This window comes from Odontomachus brunneus, unplaced genomic scaffold, assembly GCF_010583005.1.
Source record: "Odontomachus brunneus isolate Ranch 3 - 2012 unplaced genomic scaffold, Obru_v1 Obru_scaffold_154, whole genome shotgun sequence".
In the NCBI taxonomy this organism is placed as follows: Eukaryota; Metazoa; Arthropoda; class Insecta; order Hymenoptera; family Formicidae; genus Odontomachus; species Odontomachus brunneus.
This window is the reverse complement of record NW_022639604.1, coordinates 383,137-400,058: the sequence shown is the minus strand read 5'-3', so window position 1 is coordinate 400,058 and position 16,922 is coordinate 383,137. Positions and strand designations below refer to the sequence as shown.

Genomic DNA, 16,922 nt, shown 5'->3' with positions numbered 1-16,922 from the left:
AAAATATATATTATTAGTTTTATGGGAGTAACTTACTATACACACACACACACACACACACACACACACACACATATATATATATATATATATATATATATATATATATATATATATAGTAGGTTACTCCCATAAATATATAATATATATTTTTATTGTCGCACACGGAAAAAAAGGTTTGGTTGAATTAACCAAATATCTGGTCGAATATGAACGATCCAGAAATTCCGATTGAAGTAACCCGAATTCTATTTAAGTCAACTAAACATCTTGTTAACTTAAACGGAATTCGGATTATTTTAATCGGAATTTCTGGATCTTTCATAATCGACCAGATATATGATTAATTCAACCAAACCTTTTTTCCGTGCATGATTTCGAAAGTTATTATATCCTTTTTCCTGAATTGCATTATTTATGTCGTACAAATAACAGCTAAATGATTATAGGATATTATATATGTACTATACTCATCATCTGGTATTTGCGAAAAGATGTATGTAGTTTATTATATCAATAGATATATACAATCTATAATATTACCAATTCTCTTAACTTTCTTGAGAACATATTTATATTTATTCTTAGTGTCCTTTCATCTTTTTTAAACCTGCCTCTCAAACTCCACGGTTATTCACGGTCTCACTATCCACGGTTATTATTATTAGCGATTTTTAGGAAAAAAAGAACAAAAACGATATATTTATCCCATTGAGTGCATGCTACCTTAAGAATTAGCTAATATCTTCGCTATATTATGAGTTGTGTATGTAAGTAATTTCATTTTGTTAATGCATTAATACATATAAGGTATGCGTCATTTAATGATACATTGCTTATGTTCACATACTGCGAATTAAACAAGAAAGTCCTCTACTACTTAACAAATTAAACTATAGTTACCACAGAATTATTTAAACAATATTATATTTCTACAATTAATGTGATTAATTATTTAAACGAATTCAGTTTTTTATTTGCACTCATTTTAATATATCTGCGTGATTGAAATTAATAATTACTTTCTCATAATATTATAAATATGTTTACACTTGCCCTCTCTACTAGTCCCAGACTAACTAAGAAAAATAAACTTAATAACATAACTATTTTATAACATTTGCATGTTATAAAATAAATATTACACATAAATATAGTATATATATAAATATAAATAAATATAAATATATGTCTATTTACATAGACATACTTATTTTCCTTCCATGAGAAATTAAGAAATTATATATACAAGTGATAAATTACATTTGTGCATTTGCATTTAATATGTGATGTCACTCTAAAATTTGCGAAATATCTTAAGAAGTAGCAATTTTTAAAATATCATTCGTGTGATATGTAATTCACGTTTTGAAAGAAGGAAAAAAGGAAAGGAAATTTATTTGATACTGAATGTATGCCAATATTCATTAAAGAAATCATGATTTATTCAAACATGCGTATAATTTATAAAATAACTTTACGAAATTAGCGTTATAATTGTACACACCACAGCAGCCATTATCTCTTTCATTGAGTGGGTTAATAAATTTAAATTCATAAATACATTATAAAATAAGAATTACGAAAAAATATTCCACCAGTATCATAATCTCTATTTGGTCTACAACTACGGAAATTATTTGGTGCTCTCATATATTCTCTATTATTATGTAAGAAATTTTCTATGATATTTACGATTTTTCTCATTTGTCTTTCTGATTTAGCGGTTAAAAGTAAAGGACAGTCTATATTTCGAATTGTTGCTAAAGATTCCGCCCATACTCCCCCGTCAGAAAGGTTTACTTCAAAACCCACGATCACATTTGGTTGCTTACATGAATTCATTCTTACATAGTTGTGGTATGACTCAGATACATATTCAACATAAAGTTTTTGACTACGTGTGATGCATTGATAACAAAGATTGTTGTATTCAGCCGATTCGAAAATCGTTTCGGGCTTTATCATTACAATATGTATTTTCTTTAGATTGTGAAAGAGATGTAGTAGAATTTCCCAAGTTTTTAAACCCGTTACATCTATTGCACTTGCGCCTATAATATGAATGACACATTCGCGAAATATTTTTGAAAAACGTATTAAATCAGTTTGTGTCAGGGCATAGTGTAATGTCAACGGACCTGTAACATAATCCGCAAAAATATACAATTCATTTGGCCACAAGTAATCTTCAGAACTCTTTATATACATATTAATAAATGAAATCAAATCATCAATAGGTTCTTTTTCAGGAAACATGATGAACGTCTGATGTTCTGGATATTCATTACAGATATTGTTGTTTATAATTGCAATATTCAGGTTTAACAAAACCAACAGGTCCTGGCAAATTAAATGTATTGTTCTAAAATTTCTCTCGTGTTCGTTGCAATAGTTTACAGAATAGCAGGTGTTGCAGGTGTGCAAATTAGTTCGTTGATGACAAATATAACACGATTTTGGGTATATGCACATCTCTATTTCGTACGGAAATAGATCGCGTGGTATGTGTAAACAGATAAATTTAACCAAGGATTTCTGGAATCTTCTCCAATCTTCCAAATAAGAACGACGCGTATACCATTTCGAATCATGTGATATCGCCAGTGCTATAACTCCGCAGATTGTCCGGTGTGATGTTTCATGCATCGCCTTATGTTCTTCGCAACAGTAATATATGGAATCACACCGACCACATGGAATTAATTCTCCGTCGTTTGGCGATTTACAAACATGACAAATATTCGAATTGAAAAATTGATTGTATTTATCTTCATTGAGTGGTCCATTAAACTTGTCCAATGAACGGGCCGTTAAATGTGAATTTATAGATAAATCCAGTGGAATATTGTAATTCATTACGGTTTATAACTGGCGTTTTCAAGGATTGTATTTATTGACTTCAAAGTAATGCGCGGAGACACTTCAGTGGAGTCTAAGAGAAATATATGTGTTTAGTCAAGTATAGATTCTATCGGCTACAGAGAAAGATAAATATGAAAAGACATTAATAATAAATATGTCCGTGGAAGTCAAGAGAATTGTTGATATTCTAGATTCTATATAACTGACGTTATAACTAACTATACTATATATCCTTTCGCAGACACAAAATGGTGAGTATAGTTCATATAAAGTATTTTATAGTTACAGTTAATTGCACAACACGAATAATGTAAAAAAAGTATATAATAATTTTTGAAAAACATGATACTATAAAAATATATATTATTTATTCATATGAGTAATTTATCAGGTATATCATTTAGATTAATATTACTAAATCGATATAGTATAGTCCTAAGTATAGTCCTAAATCGATATAGTATAGTCCTAAGTAAGTATTGTATTATTTGAACATTATTACTTTATTTTTTTAAATACTTGTTTCTCCATGATTAGTGTTCTGCACTAAAATTGATGTAATTAAAGTTGTAATTATAAATATTTATTACAATCAAACATACATTCGGACTTAGAATAATATATACAAATTATTTTTCATTTATCAAGAATAAAATAATTATTAACACTACAATTTTTACGCAAAGTTGATTCTTAAAACTACTGCCTTTTTTAAGTTCACATATATACATATATACATTTTGTTTGCTATTTTTGGTTTTTTACACAAGTTTTTTGTTAGGTTTGTTATATAGTTTTAAGTATTCTTTGTTAGGATTGTATTTTATCAAAAAATGTTTTTTGTTTTCTTATATAATTTTTACGAGTGATTTGTTAGAATTGTTTGTTTACATGATTTTTTATAAGTTTTTATTAAATTTTTGTAATATTTTATTACATATTTTACTACATTTTTATATTTTATATTTTATTACATATTTTACACTACATATTTAATTTCATATTTTATTATATATTTTATTAGTTTATGTAATTTTACAAATGTTTTGTTAGGATATGTGTGTGTGTGTGTGTGTGTGTGTGTGTGTGTGTGTGTGTGTGTGTGTGTGTGTGTGTGCGTGTGTGTGTGTGTGTGTGTGTGTGTGTGATTTCTTTCACGTATTGTTATAAGAGTTATTAATGCTAGAATACAACACAAAGTATAATTACATAATTGAATACTGAACTATTCTCATTATGTATGATATATTACGGGGAATAATAAAATTTTGACACATTTAGTGGCATCTATTTATTTAAATATTATATTTATTAAACGTATGATACTATCATAAAGGAGACCGGTTCTGAATTGACAAGTTTTATTCAATCAGATTAACATAACTTCTTATCACGGCATGGCTGAGATTAATAAGAGGAAATAAACACGAGAATTTTTTTCTTTAAAGTATTGTTCTATTTCTGTTAATTTATGAATTAGAAGTATCGTTATAATCTGTCCCTAGTAAAATTAGCCTCGATCATCCACTATTAACGATTCTTAGGAAGAAACTAGTAAAAGGCAAAACATCTATCTCGTTGAGTGCATATTACCTTAAGTAGCAAAGAAATTTTTGTTTAGTGTGTGTGTTTGACGGATACTTAATCTATGGCAAAATAAATGTATGTATTATTTTAGCAACCTATAAGTTGTTTGTCGAAATTAGAAAATTTAAAATATCAATTATATCATATGTCTGAACAAAAGGGTCACTTGTATAGTTGACACTTGACAAAGTGAATAGAAAAATCCATCATCATTTTATAAACTATCATGGTAATTATTGAAATATTAAATTTGTTATTATATTATTTAATTGATTAATAAAAGAAGACAAGTGAATGGATATATATACAATTCTATGGAGGATGCATTGTAGAGAGTCTCAAGAAACATATCTTGAACTGTTGTTGACTGTTGTTGATTGTTTCCAAGCAACAGTAGAAATCGTATTATAGAAAAAACAGGTTAACATTCCAAACAGCAAGCAACAGATGATTTTATTTCGCGCATTTATATTTATTGTTGCTAGAAAATTAGGAAACAAATATAAGATATGTTTATTGCCCAACAATATTCGTTTCACCACATCGCGTTCATTAATTGACAAATTTTCTTTAATTAATATATCAATAACTATGTATGGTGGCAGTTTGCAAAAAGTAAGATAACTTTTGTATTCAATTTAAAGAGTTCTACTTGCAAACCTGACTTCCGATATATAAGTCTAGATATATTAGATATATTCTTCTTATCTGGCACATAAAATATTAAATTACTCTTAAATAATTACTCCTGTTAAATCTTAATAAAACGGATGTAAACTAATCATTTGTTATATCGAACGGTAATAAAGTTTATGTATGGCATTTTAAGCTTTCACGGTAAAATATTTTGCTTTTATGGATTTAGACCGTATGTTGCTTGTGTTTAGTTCAGAAATTTCAATTTACTACTTTAAGGAGTAAGGCGACCTGAAACTTCGAAAAAAATCAATAATTTATTTGCGAATATTATTGATCTCATGTATAATTTATGTCTAATGCTTACAATAGTTTTACCATAGAATGCAATTATACATTCTATTTGCTTCAGCTTTTAACTGGGTCGTTTATATGATAGATATTCGGTGATACATGATAATAGAAGCATTTTAGATAAAAAAATCAATAATTTCGTAATTTCTATATGATCTAAAATACCTACGTAAACTATATATTCTATATAATTTATATGGTTTAAAATGAAATTTATTTTTGTAAAAAGAAAAAGTCTTCTAGTTATACCTACGACTTCTTCTGTCATGCTTATGGTTTCCACTGTCTAATTTTCCGTTTAAAACGTGGACAGTTTAGAAATAGTATAATTATGAATTTACCGTCATTTAAATAATTACAAATATAACAAACGTTTAATTTGAAAAATTAAATGCATGTATTTTTTGTAATGTTATCTTTTGTTGCCTGTATAAAAGGTATACAGCTTTTTATTTACATTCATTTTAATATGTCTGTGTGACTGAAATTAATAATTACTTCTTCGCTATATTATAAATATTTTTATATTTGCCACATATTAATCTTACACTAACTAAAAAAAGAAATTAAACTTAAACTATTATGATATTTATATGTTATAAAGTAAATATTACAAATAAACACATATACAAGACCTACTTACTTACTTTTCATGGAAACTTGGGAAATTATATATTCGAGTGATAAAACACCTTTGTGCATTTGCGTGATATGTGGTATCACGCGAGCACTTGCAAAACTCTAACATTTTATGAGGCAGCAATTATTAACGTATCACACGAATAACGTGTAATTCATAATTTTAGAAGGAAAGAAAAGAAGGAAATTGATTTACCATTGAATGTGTGGAGGTATTCATTAAAGAACTCATGATATTCATATTAATAAACATGCATATAATTTATATTAACGTGACAAAGCTAACAACAGAATCATATAGTCTAAAATAATTATCGTCTTTCATTTAGTTACATGTTAAATTTAAATTCATTGGTATAAAATATAATAAGACTTTCGAAAAAATATTCCACCGATCTCATAATCTCTATTTGGTCTACAACTAGAGAAGAAATTTATTCCGTGTACAGAGTTCCTATTACGTAAGATATTTCCTGTGATATACATGATTGTTTCCAACTTCATTTTCGAGGTAACGGTTAAAAGTAAAGGACAGTTTATAACGTGTATCATTGGTAAAGATTCCGACCATAAATCACCCTCAGAAAGTTCTACATCAAAACCTACGATTACATTTGGCTGCTTATATGAATTCATATTTACATAGTTGCAGTATGATTCAGATACATATTCAAAATAAAGTTTCTTGTTATTTTGGGTGCACTCGTAACAAAGGTTGCATTCAGTCGACTCGAACACCATTTCGGGCTTTATCATTACAATATGTAGTTTCTTTACAGTAAAAAAAAAATGTAGTAGAATCTGCCAAGATTTTAAACTTGTTACATCTATTGCACTTCCGCCTATAATATGAATGACAAATTCGCAATGTTGTGGATAATTTAATAAATTTGCTTTGTCAAACGCATTGTATAATGTTAGCGGACCTGTCACATAATCAGTAAAAATATATAATTGATTTGGCCACATGTCTTCTTTAGGATGATTTGTATACGCATTAACAAATGACATCATGTCATTACAAATTCGTGTTGTAGGAAATTTAGCATTCTTCAGATGTCCTGGATATTCATTACAGATATTGCTGTTCATATTTGCGATATTCAAGTTCAGGAGAAGCAACCGATTTTGGCAATCTACATGTGATATTATAGATTGTATATGTTCGTCACAATAATTTATAGAATAGCAGTACGTGCAGGTTTCCAAATTAATCATCCGATGACAAATATCACACGATTTTGCGCAAAAGCACATCTCTATTTCGTACAAACGTAGTTTGCGTCGTATGTGCATTTTTATAAATAAGATTAGGGATCTCTTTAAATCTATCCACTCTTTGAAATTACAACAACGGGTATACCAGTTTGGATCAGATCTTATCGCTAGTACTAAACCTTCGCAGACCTTCTGATGTGATTCTTCATGCATCGCCTTATGTTCTTCGCAACAGTAATAAATGGAATCACACCGACCACATGGAATTAATTTTCCGTCGTTTGGCGACTTACAAACATGGCAAAGATTCGGGTTAAAAAACTGATTGTACTTATCTTCATGGAATGGTCCATTAAACTTGGACAGGATTGTAGATATATCCATTGCAGTACGTTTATAACTGTCATTTACAAGGATTCTATTTATGATATTGACTTTATAATAATGCGGTGGGACTCTTCAGTGGAGCTTAAAAGAAATATATGTATTATGTTGACGTTCTATTGACGGTAGAGAATTATATATATATATATAGAAGGACGCTAATAGTGAACATAAAGTTACGAGCAAAAAACCACCGGGCTTATGTGTCCCTGACGATATCAGACCTTTGTGCCCCAAAGAGGTTGTTTACATTCAAATACATATACATGTGTCTGGATAAGTTCCTTACTTTAATATAAATATACAGATAATTTTTAGTATATGTTATAGATCCGTTACAAAATTCGATTTTCGTTGTTACATTTTGTTGCCTGTATAAAGTACAGTTTTTTTATTTACATCCATTCTAATATATCTGTGTGATTGAAATTAATAATTACTTATTCGTTATATTATAAATATTTTATTTGTGACGTATTTATATTTTAGTCTTACACTAACTAAAAAAGAAATTAAACTACATTTTAATATTTGCATGTTATGAAGTAAATATTACAAATGAACATACATACCAGGCCTAATTACTTATTTTTCATGAAAAATTGGAAAATTATATATCCGAGTGACAAAAACACTTTTGTGCATTTGCGTAATATATGATATCACGCGAGCACTTGCAAAACTCTAACACCTTACAAGGCAGCAATCGTTAAGGTATCACACGAATAACGTGTAATTCACAATTTTAGAAGAAAAGAAAAAAAGGAAATTTATTTACCATTGAATGTGTGTAGATATTTATTACAGAATTCATGATTTATTCATATTATCAAACGTGCATATAATTTACAATAATGTTACAAAACTAGCAACACAATCGTACAGTCTACAACAGGCATTACCTTTCATTGAGTCAGTTATTAAATTTAAATTCATTGGTATATAATAAAATAAGAATTTCGAAAAAATATTCCACCAGTCTTATAATCTCTATTTGGTTTATAACTACAGAAGCAATTGTTTCCGTCCGTATACTTCCTATTATTATGGAACAAATTATTCATGATACGTATGATTTTTTTTGCACGCTCTGCCGATTTAACGGTTAAAAGTAAAGGACAGTTTATGCCCAGTATTGTCACTAAAGATTTTGACCATTCCCCCCTGTCAGAAAATTCAAAACCTACGATCACATTTGGTTGCTTATATGAATTCATACTTACATAGTTATAGTATGACTCAGATACATATTCAAAATAAAGTTCCTGATTACGTGTGATGCTTTTGTGACAAAGATTATATTTAACCGATTCGAACACCGTTTCGGGCTTTATCATTACAATATGTAGTTTCTTTACAGTGAAAAAAAGATGTAGTAGAATTTGCCAAGCTTTCAAACTTGCCACATCTAGTGCACTTCCGGCTATAATATGTATGACAAATTCACGATGTTGTCGTGGATAATTTAATAAATTTGCTTTGCCAAACGCATTGTATAATGTTAGCGGACCTGTCATATAATCAGTAAAAATATACAATTTATTTGTCCACATGTCTCCTTTAGGATGATTTGTATACGCATTAACAAATGACAGCATGCTATAATAATTTCGTTTTACAGGAAACTTAGTATTCTTCAGATGTTCTGGATATTCATTACAGACGTTATTGTTTATATTTGCGATATTCAAGTCCAACAGAAGCAACCGATTTTGGCAATCTACATGTGATGTCATAGATCGTATATGTTTGTCGCAATAATTTATAGAATAGCAGTACGTGCAGGTTTGCAAATTAATCATCCGATGGCAAATATCACACGATTTTGCGCAAAAGCACATCTCTATTTCGTACGGATATAGTTTGCGTGATATGTGCATTTTTATAAAAATGACTAGGGATCTCTTTAAATCTATCCACTCTTTGAAATTACAGCAACGCGTATACCAGTGCGGGTCAAATGATATCGCTAGTGTTAAACCTTCGCAGACCTTCCGATGTGATTCTTCATGCATCGCCTTATGTTCTTTACAGCAGTAATAGATAGAATAACACCGATCGCATGGAATTAATTTTCCGTCGTTTGGCGACTTACAAACATGACAAAGATTCGGGTTGAAAAACTGATTGTACTTATCTTCATGGAATGGTCCATTAAACTTGGACATTGCTCCAAATATATTCATTGCAGTAAGTATTATTATAAGGATTCTATTTATGATATTGATTTCAAAATAATGCGCTGGGGCTCTTCAGTGGAGCATAAGAAAAATATATGTATTATGTTAGTATTGATGTTCTATTGACGATAAAGAGAGATATATATGGAAGGACACTAATAGTAAATATAAATATGCGAGAAACGACCGGGTCTATGTCCCTCGTGCGGGTTTTTGTACCTCAAAGAGATTGTTTACATTAAAATACATATACACATGTCTGGATAAGTACATTATCTTAATATAAATATGAGAGATGAAATTAGCCTTAGGATAAAATTAGCTCTAGAATATGTTATAGATCCGCTCCAAAATTCGATTTTGAATTAATAATGTCGATATTTCATACGAACATATTCATAATACATTTTTACAAGCGTACTGTCAAAACAAATAATTTTGTATTTCTTTCGCTCTCGCTTGTTCGCAAGGCCCATTGTCATTTAATTATCAGTTGCATCTATGGTAGTTATTTGATTCGCAAACAGATGGCGATTGTCCCTCTATGTTTTTAAAGCGCTAGACGTCTTTATCCGGCTGTTCTGTGCAAGACATGTTTTTTCAGACACCTACTTATATACGTCTCACAGCATCGCGCGTGCATTGATTAGTTTCTTTAATTAATATCTCAGTAATTACCGTGTTAGTGAGTATTATTGATCTTATATATTATTTATGTATAATGTTTACAATAGGTTTACCATAGAATGCAATTATACATCCTATTTGCTTCAGTTTTTAACTGACTCGCTTATATGATCGGTATTCGTAAATAAAATGATTGTAGGAGCATTTTCGATAAAGAATCACAAGAGTTTCGTAATTTCTATATGGTCGAAAATATATATACCTATGTGAAACTTATATATTCTATATAATCTATATGGTCTAAAATAAAATTTATTTTTGTAAAAATAAAAATCTCCTAGTTACTTCAATGACTCCTTCTGTCATGTTTATGGATTCTACTGTCTGATTTTAAAACTTGGATAGTTTAGAAGTAGTATAATTTTTAATTTGCCGTCATTTAGGTATTGACAAATATGACAAACGTTAGAATTGAAATGCTAAATGCATGTATTTTTTAATATTTGGTAATATTATCTTTTGTTGTTTGTATAAAAGGTACACAGTTTTTTATTTGTATCTATCCTAATATGTCTGTGTGATTGACATTAATGATTGCTTTTTTCGTTATATTATAAATATGTTTGTAAATATTAGCCGCATATTATTCTTAAACTAACTAAATAAAAATGAAACTTCAACTGCATTATAATATTTTATAAAGTAAATATTATTATAAAGCATATGTTATACAAATAAACATACGTATCAGACTTACTTATTTATTTTCCATAAAAAATTAGGAGATATATAGTGATCGAGTGATAAAACGCTTTTGTGCATTTGCGTGATATGTGATATTTCGCGAGAACTCGCAAAACTTTAACATCTTATGAGACAGCAATCATTAAGATGTCATACGTGTAATTCACAATTTTAGAAGGAAAGAAAAAAGGAAAATTTATTTACCAATAAATGTATGTGGCTAGTCATTAAAGAATTTATGATTATGATTGTAAAATGATTTATTCATATTATCAAACATGCATATAATTCAACAATATAATAAAACAATAACATTACGAAACTAGTAATCGTTTAGCCTAAAACAGTCATCGTCTTTAATTGAGTTGCTTATTAAATTTAAATTTATTTGTATATAATAAAATAAGAATTGCGAAAAATTATTTCACCGTTGCTATAATCTCTATTTGGTCTACAACTACTGAAGTCATTTTTTTTTGTTATATACAACTTATTATTATGATAGATTTTTCCCAAGATATATATAATTTCTTTTACATTCTTGTGCGATTTAGCCGTTAAAAGTAATGGACAGTTTACTGTTGATAAGCTAACTAATACTTCTGATAAGAATTTGGAAGATAAATACTTGACAGAAATTTTGGCTTCAAATCCGACAATTATATTTGGAAATTTATATGATTCCATCTTCAGATAATTGTTGTATGACTCAGATACGAAATCAAAATAAAGTTTCTGACTACAGCTGATACATTCGTGACAAAGATTGTCATATTCAGCCGATTCGAACACCATTTCGGGGCTTATCATTACAATATATAATTTCCTTATATTCTGCAGAAGATGTAGTAGAATCTCCCAAGCTTTTAAACCAATTACATCTATTATATTTCCGCCTATAATATGAATGACATATACACAAAGCTTTCGTGGATTATTTAATAAATCTGCTTCCTCTAACGCATTGTATAATGTTAGCGGCCCTGTCACGTAATCTGTGAAAATATACAATTGATTCGGCCATGCATGTTGGTTAGAATTCCTTATATACATATTAATAAATGAAATCATGTCATAATACTCTTGTTTCTTAGGGAAAACAAATTTCTGATATTCTGGATATTCATTACAGATACTGTTGTTTATATTTGCGATATTCAAGTTGAGCAAAACCATCAGGTATTGGCACATTACGTGAGTTCTAAAAGGTTCTATGTGCTCGTCGCAATAATTTATAGAATAGCAGTACGTGCAGGGTTGCAAATTAATTCTCCGATGACAAACATAACACGATTTTGCGCACAAGCACATCTCTGCTTCATACCGATATAGTCTGCGTGATATGTGCATTTTTATAAATATGATTAAGGATTTTTGTAAGTCCATCCACTCTTCGAAATAACAACGACGATTATACCAGTTCGGATCAAATGATATCGCTAATGCTATAACTCCGCAGACCGTCTGGTGTGATTCTGCATGCATCGTCTTATGTTCTTCGCAACAGTAATAAATGGAATTACACCGATCGCATGGAATTAATTTTCCGTCGTTTGGCGACTTACAAACATGACAAAGATTCGGGTTGAAAAACTGATTGTACTTATCTTCATTGAATGGTCCATTAAACTTAGATAGTTCTATAAATATACTCATTGCAGTAGTTATTACAAGTTATTACAAGTTATTACAAGTTATTACAAGGATTCTATTTGTCATATTGACTTTAAAGTAATGCGCTGGGACTTTTCAGTGTAGCCTAAGAGAAATATATGTATTATGTATCAGTACTGATGTTCTATTGACGATAAAGGGAGATATATATGGAAGGATATTAAATATAAATATGCGAGAAAGTACCGGGTCTATGTCTCTCGGGCGATACCGGGCCTTTGTACCTCAAAGAAATTGTTTACATTCAAATACACATGTCTGGATAAGTACATTATCTTAATATAAATATACGGATATAATCTTTAGGGTTCGTTTCAAAATTGAATTTCAAAATAATAACGTCGATATTGCATACGAATATATTCATATTACATTTTTACAAGCGTACTGTCGAAACAAATAGATTTGTTGTTTTTTACTTTAATTCTCGTTTGTTCGCACGGCCCATTGTTATTCATTTATCAGTGGTGTAGATATTTGACTCGCAAACAGATGGCGATTGTTCTTCTATGTTTTTAAAGCGCTGGACGTCTGTACTCGTCTGTCCTTTACATGACATGTCTTTTCAGACTACTCTACATTATACATTTCACCGTATCGCGTTGATTAGCCAGTTTTCTTTAATTAATATCTCAGTAATTACCGTGGTAGTGTGCAAAGAAAAACATAATTTTTTTACTCAGTTTAAAGAGTTTTACTTACATACCTCAGTCTCGACATTTAAGTTCAGATATATAAGATTCTTTTATTTACCTTATAAAATATTATATAATTCTTAAATAGTTTCTTCATTTAAACTGAATAAAATGGTGATAACTAATCATTTGTTTCACCGAGAAGTACTATTCTATATAGTCTGTATAATCTATATACTTTATATAAAACACGTATAATTCGAAATATTTGAAATTTTGTATATGTAGACACATATATTTGAATCTTGGAATGTTTTCTTACACATAGAATTTTGTTGCGAATCGTGTAGTGAATTGTGGACAATCTAAAGCATGCATTAAATACAAATTTAATGGTTTTCAAAATTCCAATTTAGCTGCTCAATGAAATTCTCCTATTATTTGTTTAACGTGTGAACTGAACTGTGTGTAACTTTTTAAGTTTGACGGACTTGTAAATTGTCCATTGTTCGAATATCATCGAATATTCAGTATACTTGGCGCACTGAAATGCGCCGTGAATTTTCGTGATTACAAACGATATAACTATGTCAGATTTCGAGTTATAAGTGTAAACCTTGTCCGACGAAATTATTCGCGGAAGTGTCGATTTTTGTTGTCACACAAGTTATTCTCGCTGAAATACTATAAATTACTCATTGGCAAAGATATTTTGCCAAACGCGCGCGCCTGGCAAAATATCTTTGTACATCGCGCTCACAATTCATCTTCCAAATATTTCCCACGTGGCGTTGTTGATATATTTATAATTTACATGTCAACTTTACGCCTTAGTCACAGCAGTATTTTTTCGGCCCGGTTATTGTGCATTTGGGCGCGGAAATTACTGCGTTAATAAAAATTCTCGTTAAAATGTCGCGCGTCACAATGAGCCCGGTGGATAAGCGATTCAAGCGCGGACGCGGCTGAAACTGAGTTGGACATAAATAATGAATACTTGATTAAACACACACACATTATCGCGGCCGGACTGTAGCCAATTGCGTTATAATATAAGCTGCTCGATATTCATAGTAATTACATGTAATGTCTTGTATATAATAACAAATCAATATAAACACCCATCAAATTTAGGATCATTATATTGATCAGTTACAAAGTATATGTTCGGATAACACATGTGCGCAGCATTTCAAAATTCTCGGCTTCATTTGAACACATGCGCCTATTTTTCTTTAAAAGAATTTCGCGAAAAACATTGTACTATTGATTTCAATGTTGAGGCTAGAAGTTCCAACAATTAAAGTTTTATTTCTATCAGAGCGGCCGAAATAACAAAGTTTAAAAGAAAATACACAAGGCAAGAAAAAAGTAATAATTTCTTTTTTTAGTTTTATTTAACATTAATTAATTTAACCGGAATTAGGATTATATTCAAGTTCAACCGACTTTTAGTTTTTAATTATCCGCAAAAACTATAGTGGAATAAGTACTTTGCGTTCTAAAAAAGTTATAGTTAATGGAATATAAGGTTCAAACACTATTGAGCTATTTCAATTGCTTGTTATATAATAAAAAGGCTGCTATGTGTCGTCTTTGACTTCAGTGTATCACATTAAGAGATAGATGTCAAAGTGTAAAATAAAAATATAAAGTAATGATAATTTTACGTTATATTTTGATTTTTTAGATTAAATGCAATATTATATAACATATAATAATATATTTGTTATATATTATATGTACTACATATAATATGAATTATTATATTACTATATAATATATAAGAATATAACATATAAAATATAATATATTAGAAAAGTTTCGTGTAAGTAGTTTATTTATTCTTGGTTATGTTATAAGTGAGCAAGGTTCCTTTTCCTTCAGAATCTAATCACGAGTAAAAAAAGATTCAGATATGGCATATTTTGTAATAATTTTAATAAAATACGCATTTTATAATAGAGTATTACCGCAAAATCTTGAAACTATTAATGATTTTATTCACCTCTTTACTGAAAAAATAATGTATTCCTGTAATAACCTAAATAATAATTATATTTTGTAACAAATTAAAATATGTAATATTTTTTTTAAAGAAATGCTGGTACCGATGACGAGCAATAATATCGATAACATCGTTTCTCTCTGATGAAGCGGACTGAAATGTTCGCAAAACGTCGGAATCAAACGAAAAAGAAATAACGCGGCTCAAACCTGAAAATCAAATCTAATATGCATGAACACCGCGAAAGTTTAAAAAATCAAATGTCGATAATGTAGGGATGATCATCATTAATAAAACGCTGTTCTTTTCGTAATTTTAGTATAGATATTACGTAAATATATGTTTTTTTGTTTTACCATATTCTAAACCTGCACATATATAGAAATCTTTTTGCAAATTTGCAATATTTTAAACTTTTAAATTCAGATGTAAATGTATAGTAATATTCTTTAACATTTTCCTGAAAGAGCGGAGCAAACTCGCGTTCAGTATATATAAGTTACAAATCCTTTTTATCAGGTGAGATTTATTTTAACTGATAGCGTCTGACAAACTAATTTATATTTGAAATGTCAACTTTGAAATTTTTTATCGTTTTTGTCATATATTGAGCAATGTTTCAAGCAATGTTATTCTTGCACATATTTTTATTATATAAGGGCATTTGTAATTCTATATTCTGTCAATATAACGTATGCAGAGAAAAGTCAGTATTCTGTTGGTAAAGATTTCAATTCCGGTATCCCTTTAAAGTACTCACAAGAAAATCCTAGAGTGTTAATTGCTTAAATTCATTTCTAGGAAAATCACAGATTTCATGTAAACTCACGTTTTCAATGTTTACCTTATATTTACAATAAAATGAAATATTTAAATTGACCGTTTATAAAATGATGAATATATTTATGAAAATATATTTATAATTTTTTACAGATTTTTTTTCATTAGTACTTTTACATAATATTAATCAGCGAGAACAGAATATATTAGAGTGTGCTAAGTTAAAGTACGCAAAACATGTGTGCTATGAGACAGAGTTACATCAAAGTTACATCAAAGTCCAATTATTAAAGTTGATCGGATGCTTTGAGATATCTTGTACATTCTCATTGAGCGAAGAGGAAGGCGAAGTATCGCAAACTCCATATTGTGATCTCGTTGGAAGATTATTATTACTTAAATTCCCGCAGAATCTACAATTAATTTAATAAGTGTTCCTTTTCTCTCATAGCGCGCTCACTTGCGAGATAGAGAGAGAGAGAGAGAGAGGAAGAGAAAGAGAAAGAAAGAGGGAGAGAGAGGCAGAGGAGGTAAAGAGACAGAAAGAGATAATTGATTTCGCGGCAGTTATAAGCCCGACTAATTACCACA

General features: G+C 29.4%; 2 protein-coding genes across 3 annotated transcripts; both read right to left on the bottom strand.

Annotated features, from left to right (window-relative positions):
- Positions 1–8,575: 8,575 nt before the first annotated feature.
- On the bottom strand, positions 8,576–9,900 carry LOC116850751. Its single transcript, XM_032829386.1, has 2 exons — positions 8,907–9,900; positions 8,576–8,721 (listed from the first exon to the last, which is right to left on the bottom strand). Exons 1-2 carry the CDS (start codon positions 9,867–9,869, stop codon positions 8,689–8,691), a joined length of 996 nt encoding a protein of 331 aa, XP_032685277.1. The 5' UTR covers positions 9,870–9,900; the 3' UTR covers positions 8,576–8,688.
- Positions 9,901–11,469: 1,569 nt separating this feature from the next.
- Positions 11,470–13,068, bottom strand: LOC116850752. Of its 2 annotated transcripts, none has more exons than XM_032829389.1 (2): positions 12,559–13,068; positions 11,470–12,229 (listed from the first exon to the last, which is right to left on the bottom strand). In XM_032829389.1, exons 1-2 carry the CDS (start codon positions 12,888–12,890, stop codon positions 12,169–12,171), a joined length of 393 nt encoding a protein of 130 aa, XP_032685280.1. In that variant the 5' UTR covers positions 12,891–13,068; the 3' UTR covers positions 11,470–12,168. The 2 variants fall into 2 exon arrangements, with proteins under 2 accessions (XP_032685280.1, XP_032685279.1); XM_032829388.1 differs by having other exon boundaries at positions 12,842–13,056.
- Positions 13,069–16,922: the final 3,854 nt, after the last annotated feature.

Coding starts and splice junctions, on each gene's coding strand:
- LOC116850752 (XM_032829388.1), bottom strand. CDS start 12,890: ATGAGTATATTTATAGAACTATCTAAGTTTAATGGACCATTCAATGAA. Junction 12,230..12,841: donor TAATGGACCATTCAATGAAG/ATAAGTACAATC, acceptor ATATTTTCACAG/ATTACGTGACAGGGCCGCTA.
- LOC116850751 (XM_032829386.1), bottom strand. CDS start 9,869: ATGAATATATTTGGAGCAATGTCCAAGTTTAATGGACCATTCCATGAA. Junction 8,722..8,906: donor CTGAGTCATACTATAACTAT/GTAAGTATGAAT, acceptor CCATAATAATAG/GAAGTATACGGACGGAAACA.